Source organism: Manacus candei, unplaced genomic scaffold (genome assembly GCF_025592945.1).
Source record: "Manacus candei isolate 608988 ecotype Guabito, Panama unplaced genomic scaffold, ASM2559294v1 h1tg000008l, whole genome shotgun sequence".
NCBI lineage: Eukaryota > Metazoa > Chordata > Aves > Passeriformes > Pipridae > Manacus > Manacus candei.
Window position 1 is genome coordinate 24,177,852 of NW_026138056.1, and position 19,282 is coordinate 24,197,133.

The following is a 19,282-nucleotide window of genomic DNA, read 5'->3' on the forward strand; positions in this document are numbered from 1 at the left end:
AGAAAAAAAAAGGTAAGATTCTTGGTCAAAGAAAAGGAGTCATTTCTGTAGTTGCTTTTTTCCAAAGAAAAAAAGGTAAGATTTTTGGTCAAAAGCAGAGATGTTTTAAAGCATCTCTATATTTCTAGTCAGCTAGTCATGTAACTACATGAGGAAGTGCAGTTGTTTTTCTAGCACAGTAATTTTAAGTTTAAACAGGAAATACAATAAAATTGAGAAAGTCCACATCTATTTTAATTTAAATTAGTAGTGAGGCATGGAGGAGCCTTTCAGTCATTGAAGGTATAAAAAAAGTATGTCAATTTAAATCATATTTTTAAAATATTTTTAAAATATTTTCAGATGTGAAAAACAAAACTAAAATCTAGCGTTTCCTGGAAACGATAAGAGTAGCAGAATAATGTGGTTTTTTTAAATAAGGTGCAAAAGAATGCTTAAAAATAAAAGAAGCTGAAGGCATCTTGCATTACAAATCATACTCTAAAGAGAAATTGGTGGGGAGTTATTTCTTTCCATACAACACGTAGCAAGAAGTAGTGAGAACTTCCATATTTGTTGAAAAGCAAATGATTGACGTCCAAGGTTCACTTCTAACCCCAGGTAAGTCTCTATACAAATAACCTAAAAATACTCTTTTGCCTGTAGGTATGTTTTGAAACATACAAGACTGACAGCAGTGATAGAGTTGCAGTGTTCTGTAATTTTCGCATAAGCAGGAAATCATTATTTATAGGTACCTCAAATGCTTTTGAATTCAGAGATCCAGCAAATCTTATGTAAAACAAGCTGCAATTAATATCCTCAGTGTGTATCTACATTATTCAGATAAAAACTATATTTCTCTATTTTCAGTTATTAAACTATGTTCAGGCTCCAAGATGCCAAGTTATTTTTCTCTGTAACTTATGTGGGTTTTTTTCAAAAGACAGAAGGCTAAGGCTAAGGCAAAGATAAAGACCTTGCAAATTTCAAGAATAACCAGTAATTTTAAATGATTTGGTGTTTGTATTTGAGATACTGTGGGCTGGTACTTCAGAAGCATGGGCACTGCCACTTCATTTTGCAATATGTGTACAGCACGGTTAAAGACCAGGATTGAAAGGTTTTCTTCTTTTTCCAGCCTGGTCACCACTGGCAAAGATTCTGGCTTTTCATAGGTACATTCAAGTAGGGGGAAACACATATTGACAAATTTTCTTACTGTCCATATACACAATGGCAGTTCCACTGGTTGACAGAGCAGGACTTGGAACAGAACTGCAGAGAAGACTGGGTGTGTGAAAGAAAGTTTGGAACGATGTGAAAGCATGTGAACAGTGTTGTATTCCTGCACTTAGTACCTGTAGGACAACTGATGTGCTGGAAGTTTGAAACTCTCTAATTTTATGGCAGCTTTTTGATCTGCCTTTCTTGCAGTGGTGGTTAACACAATGAAATTTGTGCTCTGGTACATAAAGTGGAAGAATCACTTCCTTCAGTCTGCAAACTTCGAGAAGCAGCCCCCTCCAAGAAAAAAAAGTGGTGGAGGGGAAGTGTTAAGAGATATAACTCAAAAATTTAGTGTAAATTGAGACTTTTTTTTTAAATTGTATTTTTTTTATTTCATAAATTGTTAAGTGAAATTTTTGAAGCAAAAAAACCCCTGCAGGCCAAGAAAAAGGAAAATAATGTTGTATTTTTCCTAGATCCTATAGTATACATTAAAATGAGGATAATTTGAGATTTTTTAAGTATAGAACAAGAGGGTACAAGAGAGGGAGAAGAAAGAATTGGGGTACTCTGGGAATCAATGAAAACTTGTCTTGTTTTTCAAAGTTTTAAGACTGAAATTCTTCATATGTGGACTTACACTGACCAGCTGGTACACATGTGCCCTCAGATAGCAGCTACCTCTTCATGTGTCTTTCTCATTGTTGGTGCTTTTGATTATTATCAATTTTTATCAAGTTATATATACAATTAAGAGAAGTTGAGATTCATTACTGTTTTGTAGGTATAAATCAGGATTTCCTACACAAGAAGTTGGAGTTAAGATGGTAAAATGAGAAACTGCAAATGCGTTATTATGTTTGTGAAAACACTTTTACCCAGGACCTCAAAATATTTTCTTCTTTTTCTTTAAGAGGTGAAGGCACGAATACTCTTGGCACTTCTTGAGTATACAGGTAATTTTGCTTGTTTTTGGAGGAGGGGAAGTTAATGTGGATAGTTTGAGATTATTTTTGCTTTTGGACAGAATACTATGTTTAGAGAAAGGGGAAAAATGTCAGAGATTATAAAACCTGATAATCAATGATTTTACCCCTGTGTTTATAATGAGGATTCCCGAAGAACACAATTCTAGACATTTTTAACAAACATTGCACTTTTTTTTTTAAATGCAAAATGCCTTATCTGGTTGTTTACTCTGGATCTTGGCAGATAAAGAAACAACTAAACACTCAGCTTGTGCACAGTACCTCTGCTGTCTTTCTTTTTTTGGACTTTTTCCTATTTGCTATTTTTCTTTTCATTCTCATCTGTTTCCAAACTTACCTTACTATTTTAACCCATACCTTCTCTTTATCTTATTTTAGAGGAAATTTAAGTCCCTCCTTCTTGGAAGGGCTCTGATTATTCTGTGTATTAATTCTCCCATCACCCCATACAGCGCACAGCTTCAAATACACAAAATAGGCATGTGTGTCTGCAAAATAAATGTCAGTGAATCAGTATTTAGAAAATAATATGGCCCAAGTTTCTCTACAGTTTGTAGGTGCATAAGTGTTGAAGTAGGCAGTCCAATTGAACTGTAAAAGTTGATTATTTTAACCATCTTACATCACTAGATGAATGCATTATTATTTCATTATTTTTGTTATGACGAACAACATACAATTTTATAAAGGGAAATTAGCATTTTTTTGTTGTCAGATTTCTTCAAAATATTAGAAAAGCTTTTAGTAATTCCTCATGTGTTCTAAAATAAGGAATGACCTGAGCAAATAACCTAGACTTGATGTTTTTAAAGCAGTTTTCCCTATTTACATGGGTTTATAAGTCAGTAAATTCTATAGTTTATTTTGTTTAAAAATAGGTTTGTAATAAAAGCCCAAAGTGCTCTTGTATGCATGACGTTCGAGTAGTATTAAATGAGATTTAGAAATGAGGTGTTGGAGACACAAGAGGGCTGCTTCAGAAGCAGGCAGTACAGAGGAAGGCATCGAAAGTCAGCTGCTGTTAGACAGAGAGAAAATTGAGCAAAGCAAGGAGAGAGAATGTGTTTTGGACTCAAATCCCTGAGTGTGACACTGGAAAAGTTTTGACCATGGAGAAGCCAGTGGGATTTTTGAAGTTGGAGGTATGTAGAGTTTTTAAAGATGAAAATTCTGTCTGTATTGGATTTGCACAACTTGAGATACTGGAGAGAGAGAGAGACAGGGTAATTTGAGTAATCAAAACAAAAAGCATTGAGTCACAGTGCAGAAACAGTAGTGATTTGACCACTTATGGAAAACATTCCCAAGGTCCTGAAAAGCTGGAAAATGGAATAGAAATGATAGTAAAAGAGTGTTCACCATTATCAGTAGTTGAGGAAAAGAATGAATAAGATTTCAAAAGGAAAGCAGACAGAATGGGGTTAGTTTGAGAAATACTTGGAGCCCAAGAAAAATATATTTTTAAAGTCAATGGTAATTTTTTGAGTACAGAATTATTTCTGCTGACTTGTCCAGTCATCAAAATTCTCATCAGGTCCATAGAGAAGGTGGAAAAGGAGCTAAACCTAAAGGGGCAGAGGACTCTAGAAGTGAGGGCAAATATTTTAGGTTTTGGAAAGACCTCAGTATCACCTGATCTGCTTCTCTTGCTCTGAGAAAGATTAAGTCTACCTGTACCATTGTGACTGATGTTTGCCTAATAGCTCATAATGATAAAATTACTTGAAGACCTTCAGGAAAGAAGAGAAGGAAGCACTGAATATTTATCACCACAGTTTTGTACTTTATTAAGGATATGTTTCCATTTCTAACTCTTTTGACCTTTAGCTAATCTAATGCCTGTGCCCTCCAGAATAAATTGATAGGTTAGCTAGTCCCTAATTTAAATCAGCTGCTAATGATCCATAGACATCTACCTAGGGACCTTCCTCCTGAACTTTCCTGACACTGTAAATTTCTTCTGCTTCCTGAATATGTAATGCTGCTCTGTGCTTATTTTATAGATTCATATTCATATGTATATATTCATATATATTGTATTTGGATAGCTTGTGTTCTGGTAGCAACACTCTGGGCTTTATAGCAGAAAGTGTTCATCTGCCCTCCTCAGCTGATAGCTGTGGAGATGATGCAGTCATATTCACAGCTTCTTACTATCCTTGTTTTCTGGTGGAAAGTAAATGCTTTTGTGTCCAGTTTGTTCTCACATTGCAGCAGAGAGATCTAACTCACATCCATTGCCTTGTGACATCAAAAGTGCTTAGAACTGATAGCATGTACATCAAAATATACAATTGTTTGTGAAGAAATACTTTAAATTCCAGATTTTAAATACACTCATATATAATTTTAGAATTAGAAAATAATCTGCCATTTTCCACATTAAAATATTTGGTCGTGGAGTACTATTTACGAGGAATAACATTAGGCTGTAACCTTGTAATTTACTTGACATTAAAGTGACATGGTTTTTAGCCAAAGAAAAAAATTCCAACCCAGTTCCTTTGCTGTTAATTAATCTCCTGCTCCATTTTGCTTTTCCTCTTTTGGCTTCTGCCCATCACAGATAGCGAGATACAACTGAGGCGAGACATGGTCTTCTGTCAGAGCCTAGTGGCCACAGTCTGTGCATTTTCAGAGCAGCTAATGGTGGCCTTAAATCAGATGTTTGACAACAACAAAGAATATGAAATGGAGACGCTGGAGGCCAGCAGAAGGTGGTTGGAACAGATAGCCAGTGCAGGTCTTCTCCTTCATTTTCAGTCCCTGCTCTCGCCAAACCTGGTAAGACTCTCCATGTGGCATGCTTGGCCACAGCTCCTGTTCATTCACTGAACCAGGGATGTGGTTAAACAGTCTTAGATATATAAATGTGATTTTCTGCATTCTTTGTGCTTACCTTGGTACTTAATTAGCTGCTATTTGGAAAAGTTGCAATTCAGATAATTACCGATGTGGGATATGTTTGGTTATGATATGGGAAATATGATTTCCACAAAGACAGTATTATGTTTGTGTTACCTTAAGAGACTGCAGAAAACAGGACTCTGAGCCAACTTAGTGTATAAGATAAGATAAAGAGGGTAGGTCCTTTAATTCCAGGCATGAGGCCCATAGGAATACATATTATGTATCCTCATGTCCATGGGGTTCCACAATTTAAGGTATTAACCCATCCAATCCCAGATCTATCCACCCCCCAGCACCTCCCCCCCAGCATGCCCCTCTGGAAATTGAGGCATGGGGCTCTGGGACCCCCTCTTCCTCAGCCTCCTCTTCATCACAGCACGTTCAGTCCTTGGGAGTTCCTCCAAAGCTCTGGGTCTGAAGGTTGCTGTGCCCGCATAGTATCTTGTTGTCCAGGCCAGGGTGCAGATGTTCTTAAACAGAATGAAGGCCTACCTTGAGGGAAGTCTAAACAAGCTAACAGAATTTTGAGAGAGTGATATGGAATGGGGTAACAGTGTTGGGTTAATGTGTAAACTACTGTGCTACAGGGTAAAGGATATAATACAGCTACTTCTAAAATCTACAAAAAGCTAAAAATCCAAAAAGCCATAGTCAATTGCCAAGTCAAAAAGCCAAGCCATTTGCTTGGAGTTAGCAGATAGGGAGTTTACCCTTGACTCCCCATTGCTGTTATAGCTGTTCCCTGGGAGTGAATGTAGTATTAGGTGATAACTAAAACTTCATTTTGCAATAAGCAACAATGCAAGATAAATAAAGTATCTAATTTAGTTAATTTTATCACCCTTTCCCCCCCAAATACCTATAGGTCTGTAGTAGCTGAAGGACTAAACATGCTGGTCTGTTTTGCTTGTTATAGGGAAAATCCTTGTAGCCTATCAGTGAAATTGGAAATTGGCTCTTTCTTCACAAGCCTTGGCAAAGAGCCATGGCTTAAGAAACAATTAAATAAGGGACATGGCTTTGTAGCCCTTTAATCTTCAGTTATCCAAAGTGCTTCTTCAGCTATTTAAGATGCTTCTCACACTAGATGAGTTCCTGCTAACTGGAAGAACCATGAAGCAGTCTGCATAGTCTGCTCAATGACAGTCTTCTCAAACTCTGGGGCTGCTCCCTGAAAATAACTGATTTGGTCCATCACACTGTATAAAACTCCACGTAAATAACAGATGATGTTTCTAGTATCAAAGGTGTTCTTTCCCTTCCTTGTCTATCTTGGCAGGAGATTTGCTGACAAGTGACCTGAGAAACTTAAGAAGTAGAAGAGACAAAAAAAAAATAAAGGCATTTCTAAATCACAATCATAATGTATTAGTCTATGCTACTGTTGGAGAGCATTGACTTGAGCCAGTGTGAGCAGCTACCTCACAGGCAGTTGAGGTACCAGTGTGGGCTTTCATGGGACAGGCTGTATCAGGACAACATGTGCAACTTACAAACAGATAAAATCAGTGCCTCAGAGAAACAGGAGCTCTTTATCCATATGAGGAATATGTGAAGAAAGCACCAGGGAGCTTAGACTCATGTCTTGAGTCTTGGATGCTTTTTGGCACCATGCAGCATCAACATGTCCCGGTGCTGGAATCCTTAGAGTTCAAAAGTAAATTCAGTCGATGTCTGTCTTATGTTTTTCTATGTGCTTTGTTGTCATCTTACCACAAAGCAACTGTTGTCTTTACAGCACTGAATACTTATATTTTTTCTTTCAAGATCATAGTGATTTCCTTTGTAGTGAAAATGTGTGCTACTTAGCTATTTTCACATAATCAGATACCAGTAGAATGCATTGTCAAATTGAAAATAAACTTCTGTCTTTTCTATCTAACACTTCTTAACCAAGGGAAATTTAAAGGCAAATTTTTTAATACCTTCTCAGCACTATTTGACTTACAAATGATCCGTGTTATTTTAAACAAGGAAATTACACTCGTTATGGCCAGAGTTCAATAAAGAATGAGCAGTAGTGCAAGGATTTCCCGTGCCACTGTATGGTTTTCAGACTATTCTGCTGACAAAATCACTCTGTCCATAGACTTTTTAAATAGAACCAGGAGAAAAGATATTTCTAGCAGATTTGCTTTTTCATAAGTACAAGGGGGAATGCTATTTCACTATACAGATCCGGGAAAATCATGGGATTTTTTTTCTGTTTTTTAATTTAGTAAACTATAGTTTATTCTCAATTTAGGGGCAGCTAGTTTATTATTCTTTGCCTCCTTACTGTTTCAGTTCTTCGAGGGGTAAAAATGCTGTCGTGGGTTGACCCTGGCCATATTCTAGGCACCCACTAAAATCACTAAGAGCTGGGAGAAGTCACACAGGCAAAACAAAACTCCGTGTGAGCATGGTACTAAAATTTATTACTAACAGAATAAGAGCTAAAGAGTGAGAAATAAAACAGTCTTAAACACACTTTCCAACCACCCCTCCTTCCTTTCATGTTCTCCCTCCTCCCCCTGCATCAGTGCAGGAAGAGAAGTCCACCCATAGGGCAACAGGTCTTCCAAGTCTGCTGTCCTGTGGGTCACCCTTCCATGGACTGCAAGGGGACAGCCTGCTTTACCATGGTCTTCACCAAGGGCAACAGGGGGGCCAAAGCTCGGAGTCCTTCCCCTGTTCCGTGGGGTCCCTCCCACAGGAAGCAGTCCTTAATGGACCTCTCCAACGTGGTTCCACCCCCCCCGGGGCCGCAGATCTTCCATATCTGTCATCCCGAAGGTCATTCCTCCATGGGGTGCAGGGGATCTTTGCACCCCGATGGTTTTTCATAGGATGCAGTCTTTAACGGATGAGTTGCACCAATGTGGGTCCCCCACAGGGCCATGAGTTGAGTCCTACCCGGGAACAACCTGCTCCGGCACAGGCTCCTCTCCACAGGTCACAGATCTTGGGAAGGACCCCTCTCCCTCCTGGGCCTCCCACGGGGGTTACAGTTCTCCTTCATGCATCCACTTGTTCCCGCATGGGCTCAGCTGCAATGCAGTGGGGCCGCCCCGGCCCACCTCAGCTTGGCTGGAATGGGAGGGGGAGCAGTGCCCGCCGGCGGGGCCGGCCTGGCCCGGCTCAACTCCATTGCCGTGCCTGCCCTGGGCCAGCTTGCCGTGGGGCCCCAGGCTGTGGCCACCGCCCCTGCCCGGGCCGGCTCGGCTCCAGCACCACACTTGCCCTGGGCTAGGGCCACTTTGGCAACTCCCCTGGCTCCAATTTCTTCTGTGCAACAAACTTTTTCTTAAATATGTTATCACAGAGATGCAACAATTGGCTCTCCCTCGGCCATCAGCAGGAAATCCCTCCTGTAGCCAGCTATCATTGGCTCCACGGGGGGGAGGGGGAAACTTCTAGCAGCTTCTAACAGAAATCACCCCATGTAGCCCCCCCCTCCGCTACCAAAAAAAAAGCAAACCCAGCCACAGAAACCCACGACAAATGCATGCCTCAGATTCCCTTTTGGCTCTTTCTAACCTGAAGTGCTAGGGGAGCGTTGTGTAAGGAATAGAATTACTTTAAGTGACTAGTGATTTCTGCTGTAATTGCTCTGAACATTTAAGTCAAGGTAACCATATTTTCCTTTTTAAAGATTTAGTGAAGTGTCTTGAGAAGTCCTGGATCTCTTTAACTATCTCTTTAGCTCAGGAGTACACAGAGTGAACCATAGGTGCAAATCAGAATATTGGCATATCTACATACTTGACTTGCACCTAGAGTTTTGTAGGTAAAAGTGCAAGTCACCCTGAGCTGTATTTGCTCTGAACTGCTGGTTCAATTATTGGTGCTTGGAGTGGACACAATGAACTCTTATCTTTGTTCATAAGTGAAATCCTAAAGTTATGGTATTTTTTAAAGAAAATTTCTAAAAAGAAGAATTCAGTTTTCACATTTCCCCTCTGTTTCTTTACAAGTTAGACCTTGTGTCAGGACAAGGTGTTACAGTCAGGTGTCTTACAGAATAATGACAAGATGGTTTGATTAAAAGCCTGTAAGACCCCAGCTCTGGAGCTACAAGCTCAACCAGGAGTTTTACTTTAAAAAATATACAAGGCTCCAAAAATTCCCTCACCAAATATTTAGAAGAGCCCTTGCTTCTTTAATACCTTGAGGTAGAACAAGGAGAATATGCTACACAAGTTTTCTGAGGAGATACTTTTACTGATAACTTTAGAAAATAAGGGAGTAAATAAGAGAACTTGGCAAAAGCTTAAAAGGGTAACAAACAACAAAAACAAAGCATTCCACAATGCATAGACTTAGCAGTTGCTAACCCATAAAATTTAGCAAAATCCAACTTATTACCAAGTTACCCAAAATATTAAGAAAGATGATTAAGAGAAGAATTAGGAATAAAGAAAGAGAGAGGGTAAGTGAAAAAGATCTACCATCAATGAGTCCTGTGTAAGTCCAGTTTCCTCATGGTAGGTTTCAAGTGAAAATGGAGCCATGTGTTGCTGTTTTTATGTGCTTACCGCCTGTGGCCACTCCTGTCAGGCGGGACTTCTGGCCCACTGGCCATTCTGTGGCTCTGGGGCAGAGTGAGGGGCGGTGCTCCTGGTGTTCCAACCAACCTAAGACTGGATTGTGGGCTCTGGGGAGTGTGGTATCTTGAAGTGTTTCCAGGCTGGCTTTGACTGGCAGCTGCCCTGGGGTTGCCCAGCAGACTCCAAGGGTCCAGTGACTGACAGCTGCTCCAGGGTTGCCCCAGGACACTCACAGGGGCTGGCATGTGGGATACAGCATTACCTCACCTCCATGAGATTTGACCTATCCCTCCCCCACGCCCCTCACATGCTTGAGTTGGTTCCGACCCAATAATATAATAATCCAGCATTTTACAAAACCACAAGAAGTAATGGTAGCTATAAATTGCATATTAATTTACTATGTGAAATGGTAACATTCATTTTTATAATCTTGGCTAGTAATAAAACGGAAAGTGCCAATAGAAACAAAGATATTTACATTATCTAGGAGTTAAATAGATTATACACTGCATCAGTGAAATGTTGCGCAACATTCTGTAGTTAATTTAAGTCCTGCTTTCTTATGTTATTTCTGTTGGGGAAAACATCTGGCTGAAATGACCTTTTCAATTTTCCTTTTGCCTTTTTTAGGCTGATGAGCAAGCCATGCTAGAAGATACATTGGTTGCATTGTTTGACTTGGAAAAAGTTACTTTTTACTTCAGACAATCAGAGCCAGAACCATTATTTGCGAGTGAGTAATTAATATCTGGGCTTTGCTGTTTTCGTAACATTTTTTGTTCATATAACATCACCTCCCACAGGGAATGTTATGTAACTTGAAATTATGGAGAATAAATATATCTGTAGCTCTCCTAACATTCCTAGATGTCCTGAGATACAGCTATCATCAGTGAAAATGCAGAATCGTTATCTGGCAATGTCAGTAACCTTGGGGCAAAATTGTTTGCTTAACTGAATTTTCCATTGAGAGTATGTGACTGAACCAGGAAAGTCCCTGGAAGACTCAATTATTATTGAAGAAACGTGTAAAAATATCTTGAATGTCTTAGTAGGGAAATGCAACTGACGTGAGATGGAGAACCCCATTTCATTTTATTGTCTGAAAATCAAAGTAGATCGTTGAAGAGTTCCTTGAAATGAGATAGTAAACACTATTAGGATAGCCTTAAATTGGGCAAGAAGTTTCTCTGAGACCTGCTGCTGCAGACAATCAAGGTCCTGAACCCTTCCTCCCAAAACTTGCCCAACTCGCCAGGAAGGAACTGTCTTTGCAGTCTGCTGTTCATACCCTTCACTTATTTTCAGCTATTCCTTTATTAGTCTGTGTTCATCTGGTAGATATTTTCCTGCAGTGAACTTTATTTAGTGAGCAAAAAGCCCTCATTTTTTCCCTTCTCATGACTCCCCTGGGAGGGAGGAAAGCATGTCTGCTTCACATCAAGCCATTCTGAAACAATCCCTTTGCTGGATTGAGACCACACATGAGAGAACTTCTGCAGTAACCAAAACCAGAAGACACAAAGCCATCCACAAAGCTGCCTTGGGCCTGAAGAATTCAGTAGCACAGGGATGGTAGTCAGGTAGGAATTAGCCTGTATAAGACCATAGTTATTTTGGTATAATTCAAGTAAGTCTGAAAATGTTTTAAAAAGAAGCCCTGCTGGACCAGATAACAACATGTTACAGGAGGGCCTCCTGATGGGGATTTAACCTTATACCTATGTCATGAACTGTTCATATTGCTGTGTTTTCCAACTGAGGTGTCTATGCAAATAAGTGGAAAGTCCATGTGTTCAAGGATTGTAATAAATTCTGTATTTTCTTTGGGTTTAAGTGCTGACACTACAGTCATCCTGGCTGTGGTTACAGAAGACAAGTAACTGACTTTTTTTTTTTTTCATTTATGTTTCTGCATAATCAATAAAAAAAAAAAGTCTTATTACCAAAAGTAGTGAAAAATGTCCTTTTGGAATCTTTACCATTTAGGTATGTGTACAGTGTAAAAACTACGTAATGTTAATACTGATGCAAGTCACTGTGTTTTATTGTTACTGCTTTCAACTTGGAGACATCTATGGAAACAGTACTTAAATGGGAAATACATAAAAACATTAAATTGATTTAAACTGACTTCCTCTGAGAGATTTAGCTAAATACGAAATTTTTGTAAACTTTTGCTAATGCTCATTGCATGTTAATCATCTGTCATAATACACATGGTGTATGTTGGGGAATCCCTGTAACTGCAATATGATGCTACTGGTTGCTCCAAACCCTGCACCAATTGATTTATTATGAGATTTAGCCGATCAGAATCTCATGTGATGTTCTCTTACAGCTTTCTATTCTACCACGATACATTTATTTTCTCAGTTGAGTCCTGATTTTTAATAATAATTTCATTAATATGCTGATAGCTATTGCATATTTGCTTGTGTTCTATTCCGTACAAATCTGAGGAGAATCTGATGCTGTATATCACACTGATGTTATACATGATGCACTTCATGAAGGCCTGTGAAATGTAGCTAAAGGTATCCTTCCAGTGGTTTCAAACTGTGTGCTGGAGATGGATGTGCAGTCCTCAGGCTGGGGCACTTCTCCTATGAGGGAAGGCTGAGAGGACTGGGACTGTTCAGCCTGGAGAGGAGAAGGCTCTGGGGAGACCTTATAGCACCTTCCAGTACCTAAAGTGGTCCTACAAGAAAGCTGGAGAGGGACTTTTTGCAAGGGTATGTTGTGATAGGACAAGGGGGAATGGCTTTAAACTGGAAGGGGGCAGATTTAGATTAGCTATCAGGAAGAAATTCTTTACTGTGGGGATGGTAAGGCACTGGAACAGGTTGCCCAGTGAAGTTGTGGATCCCCCATCCCTGGAAGTGTTGAAGGCCAGGCTGGATGGGGCTTTGAGCAACCTGGTCTAGTGAAAGGTATTCCTGCCCAGGCCAGGGGGTTGGAACTAGATGATCTTTTAAGATCCTACCAACCCAAACCATTCTATGTTTCTCCATATTTACAGGGAAAACAAGTAGAATGTTGCCAACTACATTATTTGCTGAGTATTTTTGTTGTCAGTGACAGTCTGTCAAAGATGATGGTCACTGCTTTTCTGTTTATCTACTCCCTTATAATGGTTAGGCCAAAATTGACCAAAGCAACACCATGTATAATGTAAAATACTGAATACATTAGTTGAGTCTGCAGTAATTTTTTATCTAACCATGTGAATTTTGGGTGCAACAGTTTCCGTAAAAGGATGTGCCATTGCTTTCAGTGAAATTGTGACACTGGCTGTATTTTTAGATGTACCAATCACGTACCAAGCAGAAGGAAGCCGGCAAACGCTGAAGGTTTACTTCTACCTTGATAGTTACCATTTTGAACAGCTTCCCCAAAGGCTGAAGAATGGAGGGGGATTTAAAATCCATCCAGTACTTTTTTCACAAGGTAACTTGAGTTTTAATTCACCTCCACCCTGCTTCTTTCACATAACAGTTAACTTTCTTTAAAACCTCACTTATTTTCTCTGATTTAAATCCTTTGTAACTATAAGGGCACAATGCTTATATTTAAACGTCATTTAATGTGGGCATTTATTTAGACCTTTGAATTAAAATGTAAATTTAAGAAATGCTGATATTTGTAATAAAAAATAGAGGCATGGGTAGAGGTTTCTAAGTTTATGCCTGTTATATGATTCCAACAGCAATGGACAATAGTTAGACCACAAAACTTGCTTTTGAAAGTGTTTTGCTTTTCAAATGATGCCATAATCTTTTCTATTGCTTCATATTGGAGGACTAAATTGTTATCCCCTGAGAATTCTGTCTCTTTAAAATGTTATGAAGAGTTAAATAACACTTTCAGGCATTTGTTGTTATTGCTCTGTAAACATTACAAAGTAAGGAATGGTGGTGCTGATGCTCAGACTATTCATAAATTAGAGGCAGCCTGCATTAGCAGCGGTGTCATTACAATCATCAAGAGCGTGAAGTTTGCCTCACTGAAATGGTGAATGTGAGCTGCTGATTGCCTTGAGCCGCCTTTGATTTCAGAGGGAGCTGAAAGTACTCCCTACCTTGTGAAAGGCTTCAAGGGTCTATAAGGAATAGGTGGAAATCAGGCATACAAATGAAGGATTCGAGAAGGGCTTGGTCTCTGATAGATAAGCAGGATGTAAAAGGAAATAGTGAACAGAAAGATACATGGAGAAATAGCTGAATTTACTATAAAGTTAAAATACACTATTTTTTAAAAATAAGATCCCTGAAGTCTTATTTTTAAACAAACTAATAAAGACTTCAGTGAATTTCTTTCGAAGAGATTGATTTCAGGCATAGGGGAAAATGAGAACGCTAAGCAGGAGACATGTTTCGGTAGGGCAGACAAAAAGGCACACGAAAGAGAATAGAAAATAGCTTGGTTTCAGGAATTCCTGAATTCCTGGAAATACTAATTTTTTTAGATTGGGGAGGGGATTCAGTGTGCTACAGGATTTATTTTGCAAATTTTTTCCCCTTTCTGTTTCCAGAAGCCCAAAATATTTACTTCTTTGGATAAGCATATTTGTAGAAAGCTAAGGGAAAAGGGCAAGGATCCATTCAAGTGTTTACATATGCTTAATAATTTTCAGTGGTATAGAAGGTTTCTTCTTTCTTTACCATATCAAATTTCTTTTATTTTTAAGGACCTCCCTCTAAAATAGTCCATTAGACTCCAAGAATAAGAAGTCTTGGATAAGAATTTAAATCCTAGTGGTTAAATCATTATTTTGTTCAGGTTTTACCTCATTAATGAGTGGATTGGGATTCTATTTTTTACTCATTCCTATGAGGTTTGGCTGAGCTGCCATCAAACTAACTCAGTACATTCCCATCTGTAACTAAAAATCATTAGCTAAAAATGTAAGTTCCTTGTGAAATGAAATCTTGCTTCCCAAGCTTATCAGGGCTGAGCCGTTTCCTGCCTAAAATACAATGGTTTATGATATTTTCAAATGGAACATTTAGAAAATGATGGTTTTGTAATACTTTGTCAGAGACACAGGTAAGTGTACATCAGTCTCTTTATCTCCATGTTGCTCTATTCCGAGTGGCATAGCTCCATGCCTAAAATTAAAAGTCTACATATTTGCAGGATTGGCACTGTAGACATTTTTTCAAGTTTTTTTAATATTTACCTGGGCTATATTAGCTATCTCTCCATTTATAAAAAACAGTTTCGTGCAGCCGTATACCTAGGTGTGTATATATTCAAATGGATCCTGATTTTGTAGGACTAGAGGCTGAGAATGTTGAGATATTGCAATTGGCATTTAGATTTCTCTATTTCCTACATTAGAATTAAGATCTCAGCAATAAATAAGTTTAATGAAAGACACTTTAGTTAAAATTAAAATTCAGTTTATTTAAAATTTTGTATAGTTTTTTACATTTTTCAGTTTTTCATAGAATCGTAGAATAATTCAGATGGAAGGGACCTCAGGAGATCTCTGGTCCAACCTCCTGCTCATAGCAGTGTCATCTGGGACAAGAAACCAGGTTGCTCGGGTGTCCATCAAATAGGATCTTGCAAACACCAAGGGCAGAAACTGCACAACCTCTTAAGTAGTCTGTTACTCTACTTGACTGCCCTAATGGAAAATATTTTTTTCTCTCTATCAAGTTGAAACATCTCTTGTTTCAATTTATGTCGACTGTCTCTTGTAATGCCAGCATGCACTGTTGGGAAGAGCTGGCTTGTCATAGTGGCCCTTCTACTCAGCTCTTTCCAGTTGGTCTGCAGCTTTCACATTCTGAGTAAATTGAGGACAAGCGCTCCTTTAAGCCTACTGGCCATACTTATGTTAATATGGTTTAGGAGGATCTTGACCATCGTGGTTGCCAGAGGACACTGCAGGCTCATGTTCAGCCTGCTGCCTAACATGACCCTGAGTTCCTTCTCAGCAGAGCTGCTCTTAGGCTCTGCCTTTCCAGGTGCAGAACTTGACATTTGTCCTTGTTCAGTTTCACAAGGTTCCTGCTGGATTTCTCCAGCCTGTGTAGGGCCTCTTTATACGGCCCTGCACTTGAGTATATTTACTCCTTCTCCCAGTTTGGTACCTGCTGCAAGCTTGACTTACCTCCTCCATGTCAGTGATAAAGACATAGAACAATATAGATCCCTGTGCTATTCTGCTTTTAGTGGGCTTCTAGGTAGACCTTGTCCCATTAGGAGAGTCTACCCATTCTTCAAAGTTGTTTTCCCGTTTGGTTATCTATACATTCAGACCATAATATCTTAACTTGGATGGAAGAATACCATAGAAGACGTTTGTAAGGAAAGCTTCCTTATAAAGAGCTTTCTAATATATTAGGTAGAAAAATGTTAAACCCTTCAGAGAGGGGAGAGCCAAAGCACACAGTGTGGGAGTGCTTGCATGCACCTGTGAGCATGGCCCCTGCAGAGGCAGAAATGTGTGCTCCAGCCAGTCCCGACAGATGACTGAGTTTCCCGGTTGGGTAATCTAATTGAATAAAACCAGCTTCGTGCCAGTAAAATAAGCAGTAGGGATTATCAGTTCTGTTTGTACTGACATGCTGCTGTAGATGGAGTTCAGTGGATATTTTTTTGTGCGCTTTCTCGTGTGACTTAGTGCCAAGGAAGTTAAGAAGCAAGTCTGTCTGTTGAAATTTAATATTTTTCACACAGAAGTAGAATTACAAACTCTGAGAGCACAGCGAGTGCAGTTTGCATGTTCTTTCACATTAAGCAGTACAAGCAGAATTAATATTCCTTGTGGAGCTTAAGCTGGAAGACAGCAGCATGTTTCCATCAAAACTCTGCTTACTGCTTGCATTTTCTAATAGGGTGATGGATTCTTAAATTGTGTATGGATTACTAAAGTGACCATATTCCTAATTGTAAGGTCTTTAATGCTTGTCCCCAAAAACTTTCATTTCACCCTGCGGTTTATGTCATAGATCAATAAGGTTGACCTCTTAATGGGAAAATCTTTATTTTTACAGTCCACGTTTTCTTGAGAATCTTTCAAACACTTGATTTGACTTCACTAAAGAGAAGGTTACACCCCATGAAGCCCCTAAAGCAAAGGGTCTGGTGGAATGTTTTTGGGTTTTTTTGTTTTTTAAATCTGTTGCTAGGAAAACAACCCCAAAATGGAATGGTAGTGCATTCATTTTTTCCCCTCTTTTTAATTTCTGTGCAATGCTTGTAGGAGGGGCATAAAAATCTTTCCTTTAATTCAAGATTTTTTTTAATTCCTGAGTTCTTGTAGCAATATTCATTCTTGCTTTGGTGAAGTGAATACAGCAAAAGTGGACACAGACAAGTATTTGACTTCACTTACCTGAGCCTTGAAAAGGAAATTCTAGGGTGTTTTCAGAGATCCAGAGAAGTTTGCTTTACTTGATCTAGAAGAAGGTATTCACATTATCAGTGGGAATAACTAGAGGTTCAGGTGCTCCATATCTCCCAAAATTGGACTTTGTGAGAAGTTGTTAGGTCTCCCTCTGTGAAAGTAACTGCTACATTAATCCTTTATTTCCACTGCCCCAGCTCATTCTACTGTTTTATTCCAGGATATATCAAAACTAAACCTCACATTTACATTCACAGGGCAGGAATACTTTAATTAGAGCAAAGGAATTCAAATTATCACTCTCCTTTATATTTTCCACAGGGCAAGAAATACAATTTTTCTTGTAAATGAAATCTTTAAAAGAGATCTGTATGAATTTGATGACATACAGAAACAGCTCAGCGATCCACAGTAGGGTCACAGCCTCAAGGTTAAAAAGTAATTCACTTGTGTGTGAACAAAACTACAAAGAAGGTAATTACTAAATATTTAATACTGATCTTTCTCTTTTCCATTCTCCTTTCTCTTTTCACAGCACTGGAGAGCATGGAAGGATACTATTACAGAGACAGTGTCTCAGTAGAAGAATTTCAAGCTCAGATTAATGCAGCCTCACTAGAAAAAGTCAAGCAGTATAACCAGAAACTACGGTGAGTAATAAATCAATATTCCTGAGCTTAGTTTGCAAAGTTCTGCTTTTCAGTTCAGTTTCTGTGACGCATCTTTAAATTGAAATGTGTTGTATGGTGGTTGTTTTTTGGTGCATAATTGAATAAGATCCAAGATTCATGGTTCTGACTTTTCTGATTTCTGCACTGTTAAGTTACTTTTTACAAAATTGTTTTCCCCAAAAACTATAGCTATAGTTCCCTTGAAGTTGTACTAATGCATAGAGAAAAGAGAATGTCTACTTGATCACAAATGGAGTATCAGAATTGCTAAACATTATGATCTGATTTTACAGACCGTATTTACCTAATTTCTACAGAATAGGACTTGAAAAATAGTGCTGTTTCCTCAAAGCTGAGCATCTTCCTCCTTACACCCCACTATGCTAATGGGAATACATAAATATTTGGATACCTGCAGCAGCATCGGCTATTGGTTACAGAGTACATACTTGCCTGTATATGTAAAAATTATGCAGCTGTGTTTTGGTAAATATTTCATTAAGAAGTTGCACATAAAGAGAGAATTTCTGCTGTACAAAATAATCTATTAGTTGAAGTAAAATAATGAAGATGGGTACATAGACCACTCTTGCGTCTCACTGTATCTGTGAGATACACAGATACAAACACCTGTTTGAGTACACTTACATGCCACATGAGCTGAAGATGTAAAGGACTGTGGTAAAATCACATCTATACACTCTTAAAATTCTTGAATCAGATGGAAACACTATCATTTCACTAGAATGATAAGGCAGTTTTTAAAAGCAGCAGAGAACATGAGTTAAAAAAAAGGTTAAGGACAATGGAGGAGGGGAAAGAAGATAACGAGGGTCCTGTTTGCAATTCCTTCACCTGTTGGTCCATTCCTGTCTTTGGAAGGATTTTTCATGGATCTTGCAAAACTGTTTCAGTATTTTGTTACTAAAGCAGTGGACTTTCTAGATTGTGTTTTAATCTAATTACTACCATAACAAAAGTGATTTTAAAGCCAGTTGCATTCAGTGAGTGCATTATATTTTATTTTATTGGTGACATCTGTGTCAGTGCACTTCTATATCAAGGACAAATGTACTTATTTAGTCTGTTTTCTACCTTCTTGTATTAGCACTTCATATTTGGGGAAAAAGTTCCTCCTGAGTATTTATGTGACAAGGCTTATGTTATAAATCAGTTTTACAGAGCCCTTTGGTCATGCCAGTATTTGGCCTCAATGAAGTCAGATAGTGTTAGAAAGATTGTATCAGTTGGGCAAGGCAAGACTTTTTGTGCTGTTTTTTTCCTATGAATAGGACCAGTTTAGCCTCCCATGAAAATCCTTAAAATAAATTCTTCCTGACTCTGTGCTCTGGTGTTCCCTGACCTTGGTTACCTCATGTGTTAGGTCCTCCATTCATGTTGTGGCTTTAATGAGGTACATTCCTCTAATGGCCTTGTGACTCACAGCTCTGATCAATTGCTAAGCTCCAAAGCCTAATTTTGCAAGAAGTTACCATGAAAAAGTTATCATTCAACAAAAATTACCATGAGGATCTCTGCACAGTCACAAGAATAGGATAATTTTGGATTTTTTTTCAGCCCTCTAATGTCTGTTCAGAACATTCAGTA

General features: G+C 38.7%; 1 protein-coding gene across 4 annotated transcripts in view; it reads left to right on the plus strand.

The window, feature by feature from the left end:
• PREX2 (phosphatidylinositol-3,4,5-trisphosphate dependent Rac exchange factor 2) overlaps nt 1–19,282 on the plus strand; it is a 172,858-nt gene that overhangs the window by 114,192 nt on the left and 39,384 nt on the right. For all 4 annotated transcript variants that reach the window (XM_051768310.1, XM_051768315.1, XM_051768332.1 and 1 more), the window contains 5 exons: nt 2,124–2,165; nt 4,765–4,982; nt 10,271–10,373; nt 12,947–13,090; nt 17,539–17,653. In XM_051768310.1, coding sequence (XP_051624270.1) covers nt 2,124–2,165; nt 4,765–4,982; nt 10,271–10,373; nt 12,947–13,090; nt 17,539–17,653 — 622 coding nt within the window. The remainder of the gene's footprint in view (nt 1–2,123; nt 2,166–4,764; nt 4,983–10,270; nt 10,374–12,946; nt 13,091–17,538; nt 17,654–19,282) is intronic.